Source organism: Poecilia reticulata, chromosome 13 (genome assembly GCF_904066995.2).
Source record: "Poecilia reticulata chromosome 13, P_reticulata-male-v2, whole genome shotgun sequence".
Lineage (NCBI taxonomy): Eukaryota > Metazoa > Chordata > Actinopteri > Cyprinodontiformes > Poeciliidae > Poecilia > Poecilia reticulata.
Genome location: NC_088842.1, coordinates 16,824,604 through 16,848,079, shown reverse-complemented (window position 1 = coordinate 16,848,079; position 23,476 = coordinate 16,824,604). Strand labels below are relative to the sequence as shown.

At 38.9% G+C, this 23,476-nt stretch overlaps 1 protein-coding gene across 9 annotated transcripts in view; it reads right to left on the bottom strand.

The window, feature by feature from the left end:
* Positions 1 to 217: 217 nt before the first annotated feature.
* Positions 218 to 23,476, bottom strand: part of arap1 (ArfGAP with RhoGAP domain, ankyrin repeat and PH domain 1) — a 66,293-nt gene continuing 43,034 nt past the window's right edge. For 4 of the 9 annotated variants that reach the window (XM_017308316.2, XM_008425458.3, XM_008425464.3 and 1 more), the window contains 21 exons: positions 20,717 to 20,891; positions 20,202 to 20,336; positions 19,891 to 20,026; positions 18,362 to 18,464; positions 17,744 to 17,936; positions 17,572 to 17,617; positions 17,256 to 17,419; positions 14,507 to 14,719; positions 12,886 to 12,991; positions 12,655 to 12,802; positions 12,192 to 12,278; positions 11,604 to 11,681; positions 11,336 to 11,447; positions 10,511 to 10,624; positions 10,278 to 10,423; positions 10,104 to 10,186; positions 9,441 to 9,500; positions 4,683 to 4,746; positions 3,878 to 4,036; positions 2,641 to 2,686; positions 218 to 1,376 (listed from right to left, as the gene is read on the bottom strand). In XM_017308316.2, the coding sequence (XP_017163805.2) occupies positions 2,666 to 2,686; positions 3,878 to 4,036; positions 4,683 to 4,746; positions 9,441 to 9,500; positions 10,104 to 10,186; positions 10,278 to 10,423; positions 10,511 to 10,624; positions 11,336 to 11,447; positions 11,604 to 11,681; positions 12,192 to 12,278; positions 12,655 to 12,802; positions 12,886 to 12,991; positions 14,507 to 14,719; positions 17,256 to 17,419; positions 17,572 to 17,617; positions 17,744 to 17,936; positions 18,362 to 18,464; positions 19,891 to 20,026; positions 20,202 to 20,336; positions 20,717 to 20,891 (2,343 nt within the window). In that variant the 3' untranslated portion in view covers positions 218 to 1,376; positions 2,641 to 2,665. The remainder of the gene's footprint in view (positions 1,377 to 2,640; positions 2,687 to 3,877; positions 4,037 to 4,682; positions 4,747 to 9,440; positions 9,501 to 10,103; positions 10,187 to 10,277; positions 10,424 to 10,510; positions 10,625 to 11,335; positions 11,448 to 11,603; positions 11,682 to 12,191; positions 12,279 to 12,654; positions 12,803 to 12,885; positions 12,992 to 14,506; positions 14,720 to 17,255; positions 17,420 to 17,571; positions 17,618 to 17,743; positions 17,937 to 18,361; positions 18,465 to 19,890; positions 20,027 to 20,201; positions 20,337 to 20,716; positions 20,892 to 23,476) is intronic. The other 5 variants (XM_008425459.3, XM_008425460.3, XM_008425461.3 and 2 more) reach the window with 5 other exon arrangements.

The window sequence follows — 23,476 nt, the reverse complement described above, 5'->3', positions numbered from 1 at the left end:
TTAAAGGGTGTTTCAACTAAAACATCTTAGTTAGAAGTTCAAAATCATAAAGTTGAACAAATCTGACTGGCGGTGCGGCGTCTGCTGTCAAAATGAATGAAACTTTAAAATAAGAAATAAGGAAAACCTACAGGAGGGACCCAGACAACAAACACGACACGAGATGAAGGCACAGATCTGTTTTTTTTCCCAACAGAATGACCCAAAACCTGGAATATTAAATAAGACACTGCAGAGAATTTTAATTAGTTTTTCATTTACAAAGTTTAAATGTGTGCCTCAATTAAAACACTTTACTGACAACATCCCACATTGCAGATAGACAAAGAGACATTTTGTTAAATTAAGTGTAATAAATCTGTGATCTACACCTTCAGAAATACTGCTGGTTAATCAATGCAACTCAAGCAAAACGAAGAACCAACAGAGAGAAACAAGACAGCTGAGAAATAAAAAACAAAACTTCATGTTTAAATAAGTACATATGCTTAGAAGAAAAAGAACCTTTTTAAGGTGCTCTAAAGTTATTCAACAACAAATTAGATACTTCTGTTTTTCTTATAGTTCACCAAATTTGCAGCTAAACACTCTGACTTTACTATGATGTTGCTCTGCTGGTTAAGGACGGACTTACCTTTGCAGCCCTGAAGCTGCTGGTTTCAATACGATCAGACGGTCCCTCTTGAGCAGAAGTGACAACTTAGCCTAAGAAGCTGCTGCACAGATTTCCAGCAGAGAAGCAGATGTCGGTCGATCAGCGGACATGTTTGAGTCCCAGTCCAGGAGAAATTAGATCACAACCTCCTCTGATCTCAGATTTCCTTTACAACAACCACTCAGCTCTCTGCTGCATAATTAAATAACTCATTTCCAAAGCAATCGTATTTAAAGTGAATAAAAAACACATTTAGCTACAAAAAGACTTTCAAACCTGTATTAAAGAAAAAAAAAAAGTACAAGCACTCAGTTTATGTGCCAAAAGTAACTAAGTCTATACAACAAATACAAGAGGGGAATAAAGTGTATGTCTTTTTCTTTTTTTTTTTGACTCCAGTAAACAATGAGACCAGTGGAACCTGCTGGAAACAGCTGGAGAAGTCTTTGTGGTTTATTCCTTTTTCCTTTAATGCCAACACTCCATTCATCCATGTGTGAACGGAAAGGGGTGCAGGATGGGTTTCTCACAGGGTCCTGCTGTTGATTTATCTTTTTCTTTCTTTCTTTTTTTATTCTAGTCTGGTTGAGTGAAGCTGCAAGTTCGCGTTTATAATGACGAGGCCGTGCTCTCAGAGTGTCCATCGCTCTGCTCCAGAGAATCGCTGAATGTGAAAGTTCCCAGATTATTCAGAGTCATCCGCCGAGCTTCTCCTTCCTACCTTTGAACAACAAACATCCATCATTGTCAGAGACTGAACATCGCATTTCATCTCAAACTCATCCCGTCACAAACATCAGTAAAGGTCAGAGTACGTATGCAGCCCATCTCCCTGAAGCTAAATCAGTTTCACTGTATTTAATAAAGTCTCTCGGGAGGTCAAGCTTAAAATTCTCCATCCAGACCACTGACGTCTCGCAGCCATGGCAACCAGATATGAGGCCGCTCATGAGATGTGGACTCAATAAGCCGTGGTCAAGAGGACAGATAAACACAGATGCAGCAAGACGGCTCCACCAGTCGAGCATTTTAAACTGAAGGACGAGACTCCGATTCCCGTTCAGCCTTTGTCCTAAAGAGCAATATGTAGTCTACATGTTTTCAGATAACTGGGATAAGACTGAGTACCTGCACTGAGCACATGGAGTTAATCGTTTTTAAATCCATGATTTACTTGCTATGGAACTTTTAATTTGCCATAGTTGGAATTCTAAATGATTCCTTTGTAATAAGCCTGTTCAAGTAAAAAACATGTCTTCCTCCCTTCACTGGAGCTTCTTAAAGCTTGAATATCAATATGTTTTATTTCTTTTTTTCTGTTATGACTTGGCCAAACATGAAATGCTGTAGTTCTACTTTAGATGGTGTTTATTGTGATCATCTCCGGGTGAAAAGAAAAAAAAGTGAAGATGTGTAATATATTTACTGGACATCCAGGCAAGTTAAAGACGAAAACATAGCAGGTCAAAATTCATGTTGGCCACATTTTTTTTGTATTTGTAAAAAAAAATGTTAACACAATGTTCCTTCCACTTCGAATTTATGCATATTTTTTGGTTTATTATGTAAAATCTCACATAAATACACTGAGGTTTGGGGCTGTAACATGATAAAAGCATGATAAAAGCTCAGTGGTAAGAATATTTTCTGAAAGGCACGGTATGCTCCGCTAGCTCTCTAGCTTTATATGACATCTACACTCAGCCGCCCTGTTATGCAGGCCAACAAAAATGATCCAGCAGAACAACTTTGCTATAAAACATTTATGAAGTTTCTCATTTATTAGCTTCTGTTAACCTTGAAGAGAAGACAACTCAAAATCAAGATGTTCCCCTCACCATATTTAGCCTTTAATGGTTGAGCTAAGAGCTGTAAGGATGTTCTGAAGACCAGTGAAGTGAAGCTTATGTATTTCATGAAGTACATTACGTAGAATGTGAATCTAAAACACGATCTGTATTTTTCACAGTAAGTTCGAAAGTTACCTTGCCGCTGCCATTGCTGCGAGCGTTATCGCACATCTCTAAGGAGCTGAAACATAAATAGAGGAAGTTTTTGACAAAGAAGCAGATGAAACAATCAAAAACTGGGCCATTTGGAGAAAGTGTGACTTTCTCAGTGAATCTTCGTCCTGCTCCCATGTCTACTCCTGTATCACTCCTCCTCCTCTCACACCCCTATCAGAAATGCTGTTCAGTTCATACATCGGACAGGACAGGATCAGCAGGAAACATCAATGGGAGGTAACAGCAAACAGCACCGCCACCTAGAACTTCTTTTTTTGTTAGTGGAAGTTCCAGCAGAAGTAACTTGAATCCTTGTGTGCCACTGCAGTGTGCAGCCAACTAATGAGCAGTTGTGTGGCAGCCGAAAACAGCAGGAGGAGACGACAGCAACTTCAGATTGTGGACATTTGTTTGTCACAGCAGAGCGGGACGGTTTGGTGCTGCACTGAAAGGTTTCGTGACGAATTGAGAGAACAGATGGAGAGGCTGATGTGGATGCTGCTGCTCGAACAGGTCTGGTTTAATGTCGGTGTGCTTGGAACCGAGCCAAACAAACCCTCTGTCAAAGTTTGTTTATCCGAGTGCGCAGGGACACCAGTCAGCGAGCCATGCTCTGAAACGGTGTAAACCGCAATCTGTCTGAGACGTGAATTTACTTAAAATGTGCAATTGTTTGTGTTTCTCTGGGCTCTGGCAGATATTTACCAGACATATTCTTTCTCCAGGTCTGTTTTCTCAGCTCTCAGTGAAACATGCCTGCAGTGTGAAGATGCTGCTGTGTCCTCCTGTTGTCTGAGTTCTTAAACGTTTCCAGGCCCAGACACAAATTAGTCTTGTAAAACAACCCCAAATAGTAAAAAAAAAAAGATTTTTGTTTAAATCGTCACATTTAAAGAACCCAGATCCTGTTATAACTATATATAGATCATGGTCAAATCATAGGATCAGTTCATATTCATGCTGCGCAGGTATGACCCATAGCTCCATTTCTCCCTCTAAGCTAAAGGATTGCAGAGGAAAAAAGAAAGAAAATACATTCAAGCTCCATTTTAAAAACTAAAATCAGTCCTCTCCGAGGACATTAAAGTTGTACTATATCAGCTTTGAGGTTCCTGGCCACCTGTTCAGCATGAATATCCCTGATTAGTCGACAGCTCCGGATCGAGCCGTCCCGGTTTGTCCAAGATTAGTCCCAGTGATTGGCAGATTGACTCACAGCAAGCGCGTCTTGGCTGAAAGCTGCTACGCTGTTCCGCATCTCATTCTCACTGCCACGCAACGGGATCAGTGACACGTTACCGTGACGAGTGTCCGGCAGCGCACGGCTCACCCGGTTCTGCTGGACTCCATCCTGGGGCCACAGGTTGCCATCGTTCTAAAAGTAAGAACAGACGCAGACAATCAACGATGATTTTTATTGTGTTTTTTTTGTTTTTGTATGTGTGTGTGTGCCAAAGCGATTCAACACAATCAGGATTCGGATCATTTAAAATGTCCTGCTGAGGCCATACAACTGTCTGCAAAAAAATAGAGATTCGTGAATTTCAAATTATTACAGCAGATCTGCTACACATGTATTGGCTCCCGTTGTAAAAACGTGCAAAACATACAATACATAAAAACTGCACATTTACTCAGTAGGGATTTAAACAAAATCATAGGAACGGCAATTCGTTAAAGAGAGAGGGACCTTTGACAACTCTGTGTGTGTAGATTCTGATCAACTTTAAAAAGTTAATGCTTCAGTTACATCTAGTTGGAAATAATTAGAGGTGTCAAAAAGTAAAACTTCAGTGACCTTAAAATTAATTCTCCCTCAACACATAATTTTTAACCAGCTGAATAAATATACACAAATTGAAGTCTTGCGTTTTGTAAAATTGCCACTATGAGATTAAGCTACTCTACGAAAAAAATTTATTTACTAACTTAGGTTTTTGCACACATTTACCAGGGCGCCAGTTAATGTTACAGCGACTCGCAGGAGCAGTGTGTACATTTGCATGTGAGAGAGAACCCACCTGAATACTAAGAAATGTAGCGTACCACTCCCTCATCTCCGACTGGGTTTCACAGCAGAGATACCTGTAAATAAATGGATAGCGATAAGGTGAGCCAGACAGTGGAACAAACTCGGGAGGCGCAGAGTGTACTTGTGTGCGTGTAGCAGAGGCAGATAAGCCCCGAGAGACCGAGGAAAATTTAGGAAAACAAAGACTTAGTCAAAGACATTAACTGATTTCGTCATGCCTTCCCCTGTAGCACCTGGCGGTGACGTCGATGGAGCAAAAACACAGAGAGAGGCGCGAGCTAATTTTCAAGAGAAAGCACAAGAAAACTTTGATTGCAATTATTTTTCTATGCCTGTTTGCGCTCGAGTTTAAGTGCTGGTTGTAGCAACCATGGCGTGTGCATGTGCATGATTGAAGCCACTTCGGCTGGAGTCCAACATCCCTCTGAGTCATCGATCACGTCGTGATAACGAATAAACAGCTTTATTTACACAGACACTACTGTTAGCAGCACCGATCTGAACCAAGATAATTATTCCAAAGCTCTCCACTTGAGGTACAAGAGCGATACAAACAGACAAAACTAAACAGCAGGCAGCGTTTGAGGTATACCGCACACACATTAAGACGACACACGTACTGCAAAAGCCCCTCGTATGCAGATTCCCTCTCTGAGCCTTGTTGGCATCATTATGCCTAATAGAGCTCATTAGTGCTTGTTACTGTGAATCAAAAGAGGAGCAAGCATTCCTACAGTTTATATCTGCTAAAACAGTTTTCATTTGTTTGTTGCTTACAATTTATTGCCGACTGCTCCACACCGTCAGCTGTAAACAACCGAGAGCTAAATGGGGTTTATTGCCTCTCTTTATTGATTTTTGCTAAATAGAGATTTAGCAAAAAGAAAAGCAATTAAATGAAAAGCTCTCAATAGCAATGAAGACGTTCTGATTTGGATACTGAGAAATGTACAAGAAAATAAAGACAAAAACGTAGCGTCTTTATGCATTTGCTACATTCGTCTTCTCTATTCCCCACGTCCTCATATTCTCTCTCTCCGTCTGTGTGTTTTCCTCTCAGGTGTGCTTCTAGATGGAAGAGACGTGACAATGGAGCGTAACAAAACGATAATATGGCCCACAGCGTGACGGGGGACAGGGCTCCCATTACTTCTGTGAAGATGTTTACTGCTGTTGACAATGCCAGCCTCAGCGTGACGTGCGCACGAACATTATAACATGCAGCACCAGGGTGTCCGTGCAGAGGCATACACATTAGGCATTAACTCTGGAGAACCAATAGGAAAAGCTCTCAGTGCAAACATGCAGACCCTATACAATTTTAGGAATGACTTCAATATTTACTTGTTTGTTTTTAAAATTTATATATGTTGCTATACTTCATGATATGTTTTCCTTCAGTTGTCTGGCTCCACCTTAGGAAAATTGAGCGTATGACAATTTCTCCACTCTTCAATGCCATAAATGGATTTAATTTCTTGAATCAATAGCAGCACATTCTCAGATCAGCTTTATTAATGGACTAACATATCCCTAAATCCTGTACTCTCCAGAATCTCTAAAATTGCTCAGACCTTGCTAGATTGTGGCAGTTTTGGAAAATCTCATTAAAGGTGAAGGTGATCATAAAGCCTCTGGGCTCTCATCCACAAGGAGCTTCCCTGCTGCTTTCCAGCCTTTCCAAAGATGCACTAGGATGTTTCTTCATTTCACTAAAAGGAAGGTTTCTGCGATTTCACCATCAGTGGCAATCTTAATGTGTTGGAGGAAACGCCCTTCAGAGTATTATTTTATTTTTTTGCTTATAACAAGCATGGCCAAATGAAACAAACCTGTGGAACAATCTCTCTAAAGAAACCAAAAACAGTAGACCAATTTTTTTATTTTTAAGAAAATAATAAAATATAATCAAGGTATAATAAAGTGTATTTACTCAGTAGAGTGCTGTATCATTACAAAGACAATATATATTGATTATTCTTTGTTATATATATATATGGCTGATTTATACTTAGTTGCTTATGGTATACTGAATTGACTTTCAAAGAGAAAGGGAGAGAGAAAGGGTATGCTATAGGATTTCTTTTCTTCCAATTACTCTTTTTCATTCAAAGCTTTTTTATATTATCCGCATGTTCATTTTAAACTGTAAATGTACAAATAAATGTTTATAGGGTTTTTAGTGTAGAGTACAGCACCCTGCAAAGCAGGAAATCTGTGTGCAATAACCTGAGGTTTTATGCGAGTGGCACTGTGATGTTCATAAATCGACATTATAAGCCACAAGAGGAAAATAGAATGCCAGGGTTTTCCTTAAACACATTTTGCATTTGTGCCTTACAGCTTGGGAAAAAAAGCAACTCCCTCAGTCTCTCAGAATCTCGCTTATTTGAATAATTTGGAGGTGTGTGCGCTTCCCTCCAGTCCCAGTCCACGTGGAGCAAATGACACACTGATCTCTATACGCAGGAGGCCTGAGCTTCTTGATTTTAGCTGCTTGGCTACATAGCTTTTGTTGCAGCGAGAACAGTGCCAGAACATGACGCACATGACAGCCGTGGTACAAAAAATGCAAAATAACTCTGAGAACTGTCAGGTCTTTTTGAGGTTGCAGCCTTGGCTTAAGGGAAGTAAGTAATCAGGTAAATAAAAACATCTTCACACATACAAATATCACAAAATACTACACAGTACAGAATAAAAATACAAAGGGGTACATAAAATGGAAAAAAAAAAACAAAGTAAAACTATTATTAAAAAGGAAAGTGATATTAGTGTACTGTTGCACAGTTAAAAGCACAAAAAAGAAACTCCAGAAGAAAAAATGAATGCACAGGATCTTACATAAAGGATGGTTTAAAAAAGTTTTCAGCTACTTTTTAAGAGAGATAACAGTTCTCATCCTCAGAAGGAGAGTAATAGAGTTTGGAGGCCTCAGCAAAAATTGCTCTGTCACCTTTTGTCTTCAGCCTGGGGAGCGTCATAACCAGTAGGTTTGGCCCACTGGACCTTAGGGACTGACAGGCGGTATAAAGATTTATTTTTTTTTAAATCAATGACATATGCTGGCATTTGTCCATGAAAAGCCCTATAAAAACCAGAACCAGAATATTAAAGCGAGGGGTAACACAAGTTTATTTTGAAAACTTGGTCAAAAGTCTTGCACCAGCATTTTTGAACCATCTGCAGTACGAAGAGTAAAAAGTAATGGATGGGATTTCATTGCTGCTACAGGGTTCCTTCATGCAACATCTGGGACCCTGATATGCTGCAGCCAAGTTAATCTATCATCACAATCTAATCTTCCAAATAGAGAAAAAGCCCTAAAAAAGATGGGAAACCCAAATGTTCTTTCTCTAGTAAAGGAGAGCGCATGCCTTCTAGATGCATCCAAAAAACCTGTCCAAGGCCCTTAATGTCACTGTGCAGTCTTAGTCTACTTTAAATGGGGGTGGGGGAGGCAAACACACACATTATGCTGAGGCACAAACACATAGAGAGGAACGGGAATGTGAAGAGACCTGGAGCACAACACAGCCATGGTTATAGGTATTCTGGTGTGTTTCCCCTCTAGGTGGAGCCGACCTTTCATATGCCTCACTCACCAAACTCATGCAGGGATCTGACCTGTTTTCTCTGAGAGAAGAAAAGCCTCCAGCTTCTGATGTTTGTCATATTTACATGCATACTTTATCATGAATATGATCAAACTTCCACTAAGAGAGAAAATACCATGGCGTTCTGCACATAAAGAAAAGCAAATGCATCTGCACAAAAACAGGAGTGTCCTTCTGCGAACACAAAAATCTTACTGGTGTTGCACTACTTTCTGGTGTCTTCCCTCTTTGCACAACAGAGGAGGATTGTGTAGCATTGATATAAGTTTCCAAAGTAACTATTATTTCGGGAGACTTAGGAGTAAAAGTTAATCAAAACTATTAAAAAAATTCATGAAGTCATTACCTAAATCTTCATTTTAACAATAAAATAGAAATGCTTGATACATGGCATTGCAGGAAGTAAAATATTTTCTCATAATTTAGTTATAATATATTGTGTAAAACTGCCAAATCAACCTTCATTTCTTTACATTTTGCTTTATAGAGCAAGAATTTCAGCTAATATTAAAATAAATCGGTTTCATCCGTATTTTCCAGCCTGCTTAAAGGTACTCTAAAGTTTTTCTGGACACTTTTTTTGTGCATTATCATCATTCGAGTATTTTACTATTTTAATAAGAATCTCTTTTTATTGTTGTTGTTAGTCGAGGCATTGAAATCATTAATTATTAAAGTACAGAGAGTATTTCCCCACATAATATGGACAGCATGACTATAAACTCAGTTATCTCCAGGTTTCTGTTTGTATGCTGGAGATAACGTTTTTGTCCTAAAATAAGTTTACAAGAATGTCTGAAGCTTGTAGGCAAAGTATAAACAACAGGGGCGTTCAAGAAGAATTGAATAATTAATTACTAAACTGGGTTTACTCTTCAAGATGTTTTGAGAAGAGGGAGTTGTGGTAGAATTGAAGGCTATAAAAGGTAATTATTAAGTGTTATAGTAGATTCTTACCTAGATGCAGTGTGAGAAGAGTATGGTGTTGTTTAGTGATGTTATCTGATCAGTTGTAGTGTTAGTTTATCACTTAGATAAACTAATAAATCCAAGTGACAAACTGAGGTATCGGGAACGCTGGGATATCAGCGGGGAGGCAAAACTTAGAAAATATATTGAGAGTAGCTCACCACTGTTGTCTCTCTGGCTTCTCTTGTTTCTTGCTCTCATACACAACAGTCAGACCCCAACTAGAAACAGAGAGAGACATGAAATCAGATTTATTCCTGGACTTGGTCTGTCCTCTAGTGGTGGCTCAGAATGTTTGCAAGTTTTATTGGATGAGCAAAAGATGAACAAATTGAAAGAAAATAATACAGTTCAACTACTAAACATGTATAATTAGAGGCCAAAATAAAACAAAAAAATCTCTATAACCTTATTAATTCAGTGTGGACAAAAATCCTACATTAAGAAAAAAATATTTTTTGTTTTATGATACCAACAGAATCACAATTCTTGGCAATGTAGCAAGTGAAAAGCTGAGTGTTCTTGATCTAGAGCCTCCAAAATCACTCCTCAAGTTCAGATAAACTGCAAGCGTTTGATGTTTCCCTGGTTTAGTACGCCTGTGTTGGAACAAATTTGGAACTCCATGTTGGCTCATTGAAAGCTGGAGTTCAGATCCCGTCTTACACCATTTTAATGCATCGCAGGGATGAACGTGCAGCGGAATACATTTGTGCTCATTGATGAATAATTTGAGATCCCTCTTTTTTTCCCCTTACCTTAAAGTGTTTTTTTTTCTAGATAAGCCAGTTTATATGCTGTTTGGTTATCATGCATTTGCTCACCATGTGGGAGGACGGAGTTTCTTCTTGATTCCCAAGTAAATCTTCAAGTTTTTCACGACCCATTCACGTTCTGCACGGTGACTCTGACAGAAAGAACAAAACAGGTTAAGTGTCTGTAAAGGAATATCCGGATAAGCTTGAATCATTTTTTATCTCATGCATCTCTGCTCTTACTCTGACATCCTTGTACATTCTGAGAGAGGTGACATTGAGGATGAAAAATCGATCGTGGAAATTTCCAGAGGGAAGACCCAAACCCAGAATGCTTCGCTCTTCTCTGAATTTCATCATCCCGTGCTTGGATACGTCGACTTTAGTGGCTAAGAGGAAGAATCAAGGGTTTCTGATTATGCATAAATGACATTGGGAGATTTACAGAAAGGCTGTTTTTTTCTTTATGTCTTTACCAAGGTAGTTGACCATGGCGTCCATAGCAGGCTGCTTCTTGATGAGAAGATGGGACTCATTGCCAGCAGAGTGAAGAATGGGCAAGACTCTCTCCTGATAATGCAGTGGACGTTCTGAGAAAGCAAAAGATTTAGAGCCAAAATGATTCCAGAAAATGGTGAAAGGAATTATTTCACTAAGAAAACAATGACAGGAGAAACAGGAAGTTGGAAACTGGATTTCTAACTCGTACTGGGAAATCAGCTGGGTTTTACTGGCATTTGATAAGTCATCAACAAACTTCCTGGCAGAGGCCCACACAGTCCTACATACCAAGCCAAACAAAAGATTGCACAGCAAACTGTCACCCGGCTGAAAAGATAAGAACTGATTTCACAAAACTGTGTAGAACTGTGATGTTCAATCATAATCTGAAGGTAGGAGGTTATGATATAAAATTAAATTTATTTAAAGATGTTTTTGATATGTACAGCACTTCAAAAATGAAGATAAAATGATTACTTTATTGTTCTACAAAATTGCACTATGCGCCTGCAAAATACATAATATTCCATTACCCTGTATGCCCCCTTTAATTACACGCTTCAGAATTAATTTGGTTTTAAATTAGGTTCACTAAAATTCTTCTATGGACTTTCCCTTGTAATTTTTTCCACACTGATGTACACACACTCACACGCGCACACGCGCACACGCACACACACGCACACACGCACACACGCACACCCCCCCCCCCCCCCCCACACACACACACGTAAAAATTAAATAAAGTCATTATTTGTTCCACTTTCTCCCCTTCCTTGTCACTTTTCCAATTATCTCACCGATTTCCTCGCAGACCTCCCAACAGCTCCAGTAATCCTTATCTCTGACTGGAATGTTGCGCCTGTCCAAAACCTCATACACCAGCTCTGCTGCAGTCATTGAACCCGGAATCTGAGAGGAGAGTAAAACCAGAGTTAAACTACAATCAGTGTAACAAAGACTGAAATGTTCATTAACATAGCCAGCTATTATTGCAGTAAAGAGAGATAAGTGGGCACTAAACCATCATAAAATAGGATGTTGTGCCAGTTGTTAAAGCCATTTTACCTTGACATGCTGCTCTGCTGTGTCCTTCAGTTCCTCCAGATACACAGTACAGATGAAGTGGCCGTTACCTCCGGGTTTCTGATGTGGTTAAAACAGAAACATGCAGAGAACGTCAGATAAAGTGCAACAGAACGCATCAACATAAGCATGTATATAAGATGAATAAATGCTGAGTACAAGTAAAGCAAATGAAGCAATCAAGATGTGATTAAAATGAATTTAGCTTCAGTTTAATAAGTTGCATCAACACGCTGCATTAACTGCTTAGCAATTACACTGGTTATTTATAAAGCTACCAAAGCACATGATACATGGCTTATAATAAAAAGTTCTAAAAAATGCAATACTTCCACTGGTAATCTGCAGTGCTTCAAGTGTGTAAATAGATAAGAAAGCAAGTCAAAATTAAACTTTGAACTCCACATTGGTAGGGCACCACCAAGTCTGAGCTTGTGAAAATGGGCGAGCGAACAGCACGAAGGTGATAAAGATATAACAAGACATGTGAGATTTGAAAACAGCCTTACTGTGAGGCAGAAAGTCCCTAGCAAAGCAGCAGAGATCAGAATAAAAATGAGCGGTGCTCACAGGAAACTTGGGGCGTATTCTCAAATCGGTCATGTCGATGATGGCTTTGATCTCCTTCAGCTGCTTGTCCAGCTGCTGCTCATCCACCTACCAAATAAGCATGAACACATTCACTCACACACAAACACAAGATTACCAATATGCAACTTCAAAAACATTGCAATAACAGTATGCATAAAGTCTAATAATCTTTTTCTGAAATCCAGACCTAAATCCAACCAAGAATCTGTCGCAGGATTTGAAAACTGAGATATGTAACCGATACTGGAAAGAAGGGGGAAAAACTAACCATGAGTGTTTAAATGTGTAAAATTTTAGAGACATACCCTAAAAAACTAATTGCAGCAACAGGACTTACAGTAATTTAAAAAGGAAAGATCTTTAGGGTTTGAATGAAACTGAATCTAAAAAAAAAAAAAAAAAACGTCACTGCCTCATGTTATTCCTTTAGTGGTAGACTCGCCTCAAATATGAGTATGTAGTGCTGAATGAGGTCCTCTATGGCTCGGCCGGCGGTGTAGTCCTTCCCATCGGTTTGGAACAGAGTGGGACCGAACACTATGGCCAGGTTGTGGAGGTTCATCTGATTTAGATCAGAGAAACGCTGCACGCTGAAGCACAAACAGTGACAATAAGCCACCTGAGCACGCACACACAGTGAAGTTCATAGTTGGTGTCTATTGATCTCTCTTACCAGTAGAGGTGGTTGATGAGGGCTTGTAGTGTAGCCTTGTTGACGCAAGGCAGTCTGTCCAACAGGGCCTTGTATTCTGAGATCTTATCATTTTCATCTGGTAAGGCTGGAAAACATGGGAGAGAAAGCAGAGACGTCAAAAGGAGCGAATGTGGCTACATTGTACTCGGTTCCACAGCATTAATACTTTGTAGGGTCACATTTAACTGCATTTACAGCAGCAAGTATTTCAGGATAAATCTCCACCAGTTTTGCACATTTGGAGACTGATTTATTTATTTATGCAAATTTTTCTCGTTTTAGCAGAAATGTTCATGTGAATTTAGGTTTGGACTTTGACTGGGCCATTCTTTGATCATATGCACTCCTGTTTGTCTCTGGCTGCATGTTTAAGTTTTTTCTCCAGCTGGAAGTTTAACCTTCCTAAAGTCTCAAGAGGTTTGGAGCCTCTTGACACAATTTTCCCAACCAGTCCCCTATATTTAGCCACATCCATCTTCCCATTGACTCAGAATAATATGAGTGCCCCAGATGAATAAAAGTATTCCCACCGCATCCTGTTGTCACCACAGTGTTTTACAGTAGGGATGGCACATTACGAGGAAGTTAATGTGCCATATTAGTTTACTGCCACGCAAGAGCTTTGCATACAGGCTAAAAACCGTCTTCCACATATTTGCTGAGGCTTGTGGGGGTCACAAATCAACAAATGTGGGGTCTTGAGATCGTATTCAATAATGAATACGAAAAACAAATGGATAAAAGCTACATACTGGCTGTTTATGCAGTTTTTGCTCATCATGGCACCAATTAGTTGTCCTAGTAAAAATATTTTCACAACTAACCAACAGTAATGGTCACAAGCCTTTGAATGTTACTTTGTGGATCAGAAGCTAAGGATTTTGGAAACCACTGCTTTAAGCGTGTGTCAAACTACCACCATGATGTCTTATGGTCTTCTTTCAACAAATGCTCTCTTCCACAAAGGATAGATGAGTGGACTGCATGTCTAATTGCTGTCCTGTTGACAGATTATCCCACCTCACCTGTCTTTGTAGCGATAGGGACTTCTACAAAGGATTAACTCAGAGGGAGCCAAATACAAGCGCATGCTACCGTTTTCAGATTTTATTTTAAAACATTTGGAAACTATGCAAGATTTTCCATCTATTTCACGATAATGCATTACTTTGTTCTGGTTTGTCACATAAAGTTTAACAAAATTTTATTCAACTTTATGGTTGTTAATGACAGAAAAGCTTCAAGGATTATGAATACTTTTACAAGGTGACATATCTCCAGCAGTGTTTAGGTGAGAGGCAGAGTAAACTCTGGGCGCATCACCAGTCCATCACAGCACCAGTAGAGACACAGACGACCATTCATGTCTGCATGATTCACACCTACAATAGTCAAGTGAATCCAGTTAACCCAACACGGATGTTTTTGACCTTTGGGTGGAAGCCAGAGACAACAGATTCATGCACAAGGAGAACATGTCCGTTGTACAACGAAGGAATTTAGCAGGGATTAAACACAGAGCCTACGTCTATTGGGAATATTCTGTGTCCTGAATCGTTCACACAGCCTAGTTGTATGTGCGACGTCGTGTCCAAATTACCAGTGATGCTGAGCCAGCTGTAGGCATACTCTGATGTAAACAGCCCCTCCTCTAACTCCCTGAAGAAGCGCTTGAGAGTGTTGGAGACGTCATCCACCTGATGCTCTCCCTCCTTCAATCGAAGGCTACGAGCATCTCGGCGGAATCTGTCGCACAAGGCCGTCACACGGGAGTTCACGCCGCTTTTCCGATAAATTCCCTCCGATGTCATACCTGGAAGAAATAAAACACAATTTAACAGTCGTATGAAAACCCTACGCATATATATATATATATATATATATATATATATATATATATATATATATATATATATGAACACTGTTGTTCCTCTGACAGCATTTATTATATTGAAGTTGCATGATTCCTACTCATCTTTCATGTCAAACTAGATCAAACACTTTGTCAGTTTTACTCCGATTAAATATAAATGAATGAAAAGGATATGTGTAATTTTATTCTAGGAAATTCATTATTTAATTTCCAAGTCAGGATCTGTATTCTTTTCATATTCCTTTGTCCATCCTTCATTCTCATCCAGATCATATTGAAATCAAGCGTTATACTTTCCCAAACTTTAAGAGGCAAGAAAAAAAAAAGTTAAATGGCTGAGCACAGGCTAAGAAAAGTCAACTGAGCTCAAAGAACTGTGCAAAACTGTGACATCCGACCATAAGCTGAAGCTACTTAAGCTCAATTGACGATTTAACTACTCGTCAAACATTTGTTTCTAGTGTTAGGAACAGTTTATTCTCAGTCAGCTGGTTGTTGTTCTTTTCCAAACTAAAAGAATTAACTGAAAACATCAGTATTTAAAACATGTGCAACTACCACTTCCACAACAAAGCCTTCAGTAAATCAAAATAATATATTCCAGCTCTTCTTCTTTGATGTTTGCTTCGTAAAAGCAGCCAACATCAAATATCTGTTTTCACCAAATCTGTGCTCAACTGTGTGAAAAAAACATTCCTGTATGACATGAATTCCCCCCCCCCCCCCCCTTTCATGTAAGCTGAGACAGAGAGTGTGTGGGAAAGCATGAATAAACATGCAGCACTCGACCACGTTGTAATGGATGATTGCATTAGCTGGAACAACAGATGAACAAGGAAACGGGATCTGTTTTCCCTGTTGGGGGGTTGGGAGGGAGGAAGCCTTACAGATGAGAGATAAAATGGAGAACACAAAACACAAGCAAAGAAAAATGTGGAGGGAGAACGGAGAGAAATGGAGGTGGAACAGAGCTTCTTTGTTGTCGTGTGGTCGGTTGATTCTCCCACAGACCGAACCTTTGTTACAGTCACATGAGTTCACAGACACAGGTGGGGCTCTCTCAGCACTGCAGATTATAACTACAGAACAGTCGAATACACTGGGAGTAAAACTAAGAGAATAGTGCTTTTCATTGGGATTTTGTGTGACAGAAAACAATAGTAACTCTGTAGGAGCTGCAGCTATCTACAGCTCAGGTGCGAGAATGCTAGTACCAAGAAGGAAGCCATTGTTGTAAATAAGAAATCCTAGTTAAAGTTTGTTCCCAGCCATGCAGGGGACAAAGCAAATGTGTATATAAAGGTGCTCAGCTCAGTATATCACTCTGGACACACCATCCCCATAGTGAAACATGGTGAGGGCAGCATCAGGCTGTGGGGTTATTTTTTTTCCAGAAGGGTCAGGGAAGTTGGTCAAAGTTGGCGTGAAGATGGAGCTAGTTAAGCTAATTCCGGAAGAAAACCTTGCATCAGGTTAAAGCCTAAACATACAGCCAGAGTTAAAATAATTTAGTTCAAAGCATATTTATAACTCAACATTCATATCTAAATCCAATCGAGAATCTGTGGCAAGGCCTGAACGCTGATGTTCACTGTACACTTCAAGGACTTGTATTCATAAAGGATTTTGAAAACATTGTATGCTTTTTGTTCCACTTTGCAACTATACACTACTCTGTGGTCTATGAATGAAAAAATAAATAAAAAATACGGCTGTCATGAGATGAAATGTAAAAGGAATCAAGTGGTACAAATACTTAAGCAAATGATTATATGCATGAGGATGTTTTTTTTTTCCTCAGAATTATAGTGTGTGTCCAAATATCAAATTTTCAGAATTAAATATTGTTTTCCAAACTTAAACATTTAGATTAAACATTTTCAGACAATTTTTAGCATGAATACAAAGAGAAATTACAGCAGGGTTACTAATTACGGAAATTAATCATATGAAATAAGAAAACACACCACGTGTATTGACATAAATAAAATACTTCCTTCAAAAAAGTTTATGATGTCTGTTTTTACCTGAGGAACATCTAGCTAAAGATATTTCTACAGATTCATAAGTACATCCAGTCATAGTTTTTTTAGGCATGGGCTGAAGAGAGATTCTCTCACTGTAAAAAAATAAAATGCTTTCACTGTATAACGGTATTCACAAAAACGTGAGGGTTTTCTCTGTGCTTAATTTTTCTGGAAAAAGGACTTTAGGAATCGAAATGTCTTGAGAGGAAATTTTTGCAGCTTTTGATTTGAACAGAAGCTTTTCAAACTTTTATAGCCTTAAGCATTCCCCCTCTTGTTGTCATTGTTATGTTAAAGTCCAAAATAGACATGACCCAAAGTGCCAAGAAAGTAATATTTCTGGAGCTCTTCATTATCAGAAATCTAATTTTATGGTGAAATAATGATGCAACAGAACTATATTTTTCCATCTTTTTTTACTTGAACAAATTCCAAACGATGCGTCTCACCACACTGCGTGATGTAGTCGATGCAGCTGAGTACAATGACGGGTATATCTGTGTCTGTGAGCTGCTGCTGACTCAGTGTGTCTCCTCCGCTTCCTGCCGCTGCTTGGATAGCTCCACACCAGCCGGCAAAGTCCAGCTTCCTTTCTCCCTCGATGTACAGAGTCCTTAACAATAACAGAGACGCAAGCAAAAGAAGTAAAATAAATAGGTGATATAAACAGAAACATTTTTTCTTGTTTCTCCAATTTCTCTATTTAGAAAGGTGTGTGCAATTAGAAAATTTGAAATAGGAATTTACGCCACTGCTTGCCCTCACCTGCCCTTCTCCACAAGAACCAACACTTCGTTGTCTTGTTGAATTGCTGCAAGGGGAAAAAAAAAACTTTTGAATCTGACCAACACAAGCCTGTCGCCATCCTCGTTCCAAATATATTAATTCTATAGAGTAAAAGGGTCTTTACAGGTTTGTCTTCTTACGTCTCACTTACAAAGTTCATTGAGTTTACGCAAGTGGATCTCCTCTCCCTTGCTGTTCTCCAGGTAAACATGAAGAGTAGAGCCGGCCAGAGCAAACCAGCCGACCTTGGATTTCTGTAAGTTCAAGCCATCTTTACACTTCAGCCGTCCGATCCGCTCAAAACTCAGCCTCAGCAAAGGCTCTGCTGTGGCTGGGATAAAGGTCTGCAGACGGGAGAAAATGAATTGGAAAGAAATAACAAATTTCTCTTTTTCCTCATACCTCGTTCGATAAAAACTCTTACATGTATTGCTGTTAAAAATACACAGCACGTTGATCATGTGGCTCCTCAACATTTTTTCCTCTCTGCCTGACCTCATCTGACACATCCAATTTTCCAATAATAGCCCAGTTTAGCACATGGCTTGATTTCTGCATGAAACATTTACTGGCTTTCAGCAGCAAAAGCTCTGAAGGGCTTTTACCATGCCTTGATGTTTAAACAATGCTATCTGAAAACACTTTTTCTGACAAGGTACCATTTTCTTCTATGATTTGCACATTTCCTGTCCAATCAGAGCTCTGCCATTTCAGGTGAATTAATGGACAAAGGAAGGGCTGGCTATGCATAGTGGTGCAGAAATGTTACCTTGGCAATACACTTGACCCACTCCTTGTAGGTGTCTGGTTCATCAGTGCCAAACAGATAAATACGCTCAGATTCTGAGTAGAGTTCAAAGGTAAACTCATACCTGTAATTCACAAAGAGATCATGAGTGAAACGGCAGAAAAGATACTCGATTAATTTTTTTTTGTTTTAAAAAAAAACAAAAAAAAGACTCAATTTTCTGATTTTATTGCAAAGAAATGTTTCCAATTCTATAAATCATGACCAGGTTAGCTCCTGATTAGCCTGAACTGGAAAGTTGACAAAGAATTATATATATTTTTAAATATAATGTCGTTGCAACATTCCTAAAAAAAATATTTACCAATGCGTTTGGTTTAAGCTATAATTACTTGTTGAAACCAGACATTTACATATAGTTTAAAAAAAATACACAACCTTGTTTCCCCTCGCTGTCTGAAATTAAAATCAGACTAAATATGTTAGATCAGTTAGAAATAGCAAAATTATTTCTAACAGCGAAATGCTGGTATGAGATCTTTTGTTTTACTTTCTTCAAATGCGTAATGTGACTACTTTTCTTTAGCCTTTGGTAGAATTGCCTTAACTGCACGACTTGGGCTACACATTAATTTGTTTATCCACCCTAAAGGTTCTCACAATAGCTTGCTGGAATCCTGACCCGTTCCTCCTGACTAAACGTAACAGAGTCTGGTTATGTAAGCTCTCTTGCTCACTTTTCCAGCTTTGCAGATTTTCTGTGTGACTGCAATCAGAACGCTGTTTTGTCCACTTCAAAACTGGAGAGATTTGTTGTGCTTAATTTACTTTGTAGCTACTTTGATGGTATGATGAAAGTTGATGTCTGTCTGGAAGATCCAGTTCTGCCTAAGGTTTAACTTCCTAGTTGATGCCTTTAAATGTTGCTTAATTATTTCCACAAAAAGTTTTTTCTTCATTGAGACATCTATTTTATCAAGTACACCAGTCCTTCCTCAGAACTTCCTCATAACATGATTCTGCTACTTCCTACGTACTTCACATTTATGATGGTGCTCTCAGTCTTGCCATCTTCCTCCTTTTTATTCCAAATGTAATGTTGGTCATTAGGGCCCAACACTTCAAGCTAAACTTCATCGGACCACAGGACAAGTTTCCAAAAATAAAGTGAGGTCTTTATCCTGTAGTGTATTTGCAAACTGTAATAAGGCTTTTTATGTTGCTTCTGCAAGTAATGTTGCTTCTTCCTTGCTGAGTTGTCATTCAGCCCATATCAGAACAGGACTTGTTTTATCGTGGATAATGACACTATCTTACCAGCTTCAGGCATGTAAGGCAGGTAAGGGTCTTTTGCTTCTGTTCTGGGGTCAGTCTGCACATTTCAGACCAAAACATGTTCATCTCATGAACAAAGTATTTATCGCCTAAATTTTAAACTGCATTTTAATTTCCCTTTGCAATCAACAGTGTTTTTTTTTATTGAAATGAATCTGGTTTAAAATGCATTTACAGCAATTTCTGAATGATGTGAAAGGAACGTTTGCGGTTACCCGTGTTTCTCAGGCACATCGACAGCCAAACAAACAATTTCTGATGCTTTAAGTGTCCCGTTGGGATTGGTGCTCTTGTCGTGTTCATAGTAGCTGAAGGTGCCATCATTTAGCATACACCAACGACGACTGAACTCTAAACAGAATGTCAAACATTATAATACATTTTCAGCATGAAGAGTACTTTTCTTATTTTTAGCCCATTCGATTGTTCATAAAATATCTTTGTTCATCAATTAAATATATTCAGATAGCAAAAATCAAACTTATTACTTAATAAACCTTTTGGTTCACAGATTTTTCACACATACCCTCTTTCATTTTGCGCTCCGCCACAGCCCGCCCCATGGATGCAGTTTTGAACAAGTAGCCATCGTAAGAGACGCAAGGCGGCGGTGGGTAATGTTTCAAATCCATATCAGGCTCCGTCTGTAACTGGGGCAGCTCTGAAAACAATATAAAAACAAAATAATGCAAAGGCGCAAAGTGAAAAAGAACAGTTATCTGCAAAACTGATGAAACTTTGAAGATAATTTGAAGTCTGCCTCTCATCGCAGATTGTTATCTTTGTCCAAAACACAACTGTAGATGTTGACACAAATGGCATAGCAGTTTAAGATGAAATGATTATGAGGTACTCAGATAACTTCATATTTATCTACATCTCTTATCTAACCCACTCAAACATAGAATGCATCAGTTAAGTAGGAATTTCAGCCTCATGTAATGCAACTGTGACAATTTCATTTTCAATTCAACTTTCATGGGTATTTACAACTTTAAATTGACACGTTTCTGATGCCTGGAAAGTGATCAAATGCTGTACCTGTGTTGAGGTTGTGTTTGATTAACTCAGCCTGCAGAGGTTGGGAATGTGCACTGGCTAGGGACTCAGGGGACGGACAATTTGCCATACCCGTTGAACAATTCACATCTGCACCGCAGAAAATCAGGCTCAGCGTCTCCAGCAAATCACTGCACTGCACATTTATGCAGAGTGCCTGGAGAGAGACAGAGGGAGGGAGACAGCCAAACACCAAGACACATCAGTAAATAAATAAACTGCAGATAAGAGATGAAAACAAAATGGTAAAACAGGCTAAATCCAAATTTCAGACCATGAATTATTACCTTTTTTTATTATAATTACACAATTCTGTGTCCTTGTCTTCCACATAAAATCCCAATAAAGAGAAGTTTATGATTGTAAAGTTGCAGAGCATGAGAAAGTTCAAGGATCATGAACACTTTTGCACTATGCTGAATTTTGGCCTGTCCTTGAGTTGCGGTTTTTTGTGTTTGTTTTAAGAACTTGGGAAATTTAAATCCATTCCCTTTAAAAGAGTTTGGATCTCTTTGGCCTGTGACTTGAACATAGATCAAGAAAGTTGTTTTTAGCTTGCATATTAAAGGAAATGCTCATTTAAGAACAACTAAAACCCTGTCTTCTCAGTAATGCCAACATTCTCCAAGTAATAAAAATGCCTAGTCTGCTCTTCAAATGATATGGACCATGGGCTTCTTGCGCTTCTGGAACAAGTAAACTAAAAATTTAAAAAGCAATTTACAAAAAATTTAATTCACTTTAATTTCACTGGATACAAAACGTGGTATTATATTGTTCAGATAAGTTATTGTTTTAAAAGATTGACAAAGCGAATGTCCATTCAAGAGCAAAAGCTTTAGTGAGTCTTGTGCACAGAGGAAACTAAATCACTGAAAACTGATGTAAAATACGGAGCCCTCCAGGGGACATGGGGAATTGGGTTTTTTTTTTTTCCTTTTGAGTCATCTTGCAAAACTTTTGCGTCCCCTCGCAAAAGGTTTTGCGTTCCCTCGCAATACTTTTGCGTTCCCTCGCAATAATCTATTGATCAGTTCATGCGGCATAATTGATACTGTAAGCCTTTCTTATGGTGGCCGCAGTAATTTCTGCTTTAATACAAGCTTCCCATGGACTATTGAATTATTATCACAGGGTAATAAGTCTGAATGAGGGCTGCTTTCAGTGCGGTTTCATCTGAGCCTTAACAGACATAAACATGCAGTAAATAAATCGATTTTCAATCAGTTTTTTGCAACAAAGAGTTAATAATAATAAACACGTTTTCACTGAGGCTCTATAAGAGCCATATGAATTAAATAGTTATTGATATGACAAAAGCAGCGGCTTTGACACCTGGTGGTGGGCGTGTCGATGTGGCCTGACTGTCATCAAGTATTAATGGGAAGGTTACTGTGCTGCTGGCTTTGTGTCTATGAGGAAGCGGGTGAACGGGGTGGTCAGTCCTCGCAAAGTTTGGAGCATGATAATAAAAATTTAATAAATCGATAATTGTGACAGAACAAAGAAGAGGTTTGGAGTTGATTGATACACGGACAGATGAGATTCCCCGAGTTAACCCAGTGAGCCCCTCTACCACCATTAGTTTGCTGTGTTTTATAATAATAAAACGTGATTATTATTATTAACGCTTTGGTGCGAAAAACTGATTGAAAATCGATTCACTTACTACATGTTTATGTCTGTTAAGGCTAAGATGAAACGGCACTGAAAGCAGCCATTTAAACCATTCAGATACGAACACAACAGAGACACAATCAGATGACTGATTATCCCGCGATAATAACTCAATAGTCCATAGAAAAACCTTATAAGCTTGTATTAAAGCAGAAAGAATGGCGGCCACCGTAAAAATGGTTTAAAGTATTCAATTATGCCGCATGAACTGATCAGTAGATTATTGCGACCGAACGCAAAACCTTTAGCGAGGGGACACATAAGTTTTGCAAGGGAACGCAAAACCTTTTGCGAGGGGACGCAAAAGTATTGCGAGGGAACGCAAAAGAAAAAATAAATCCTCATGTCCCCTGGAGTACTCCGTAGTAAAAGACTCAGGACGGGGGTTTTCCCACCTTTAACAACTATGTTAGCTGCTTTCTCAGCTTATCGTGAAGATGTGTTTGAAGTTATGATGGCACAACAAAACCAGATAACACACTAGAAACTCTATGATAACATCTGGGTATTTTAGTAACACCAGAAAAACGAAGAAAGCGAAGATATAAAAGCAGATTAATTTTGGTAACTACTTTTTTATTTATTTTTATATTTTTATTTTAAGATCTCAGGAAGTTACCTCTGATTCATGCAGTTGCACTAAGATACACACACATATGCGTCTCTCTTGGGATAATCCCAATAAGCTGTTTTGGATCAGACTGAGAAATTCCACAAGTCTCCGTCACACACCAACACATCCAGACTGTGCCTCTCCTATGTTTAAGCGCCATTAAAACTCTGCACACAGATCCAGACAAACAAACCAATTAACACAGATTAAAATTGCAAAAGAAAACCCCTAACACACACACACACACACACACACACACACACACACACACACACACACACACAAAACAAACAAACACACGCCCTGAAGACACAAAAAGAATATAACTCTGAACAAAAGCTGTGGTCAGGCATCTGGAGACGAGCACATCCTCATGAGACTCGACATGATACACACCACATTACTGCAACAATAAAACTGCCAAACAGCGTGTGTGTAAATCAGGCTTTCTT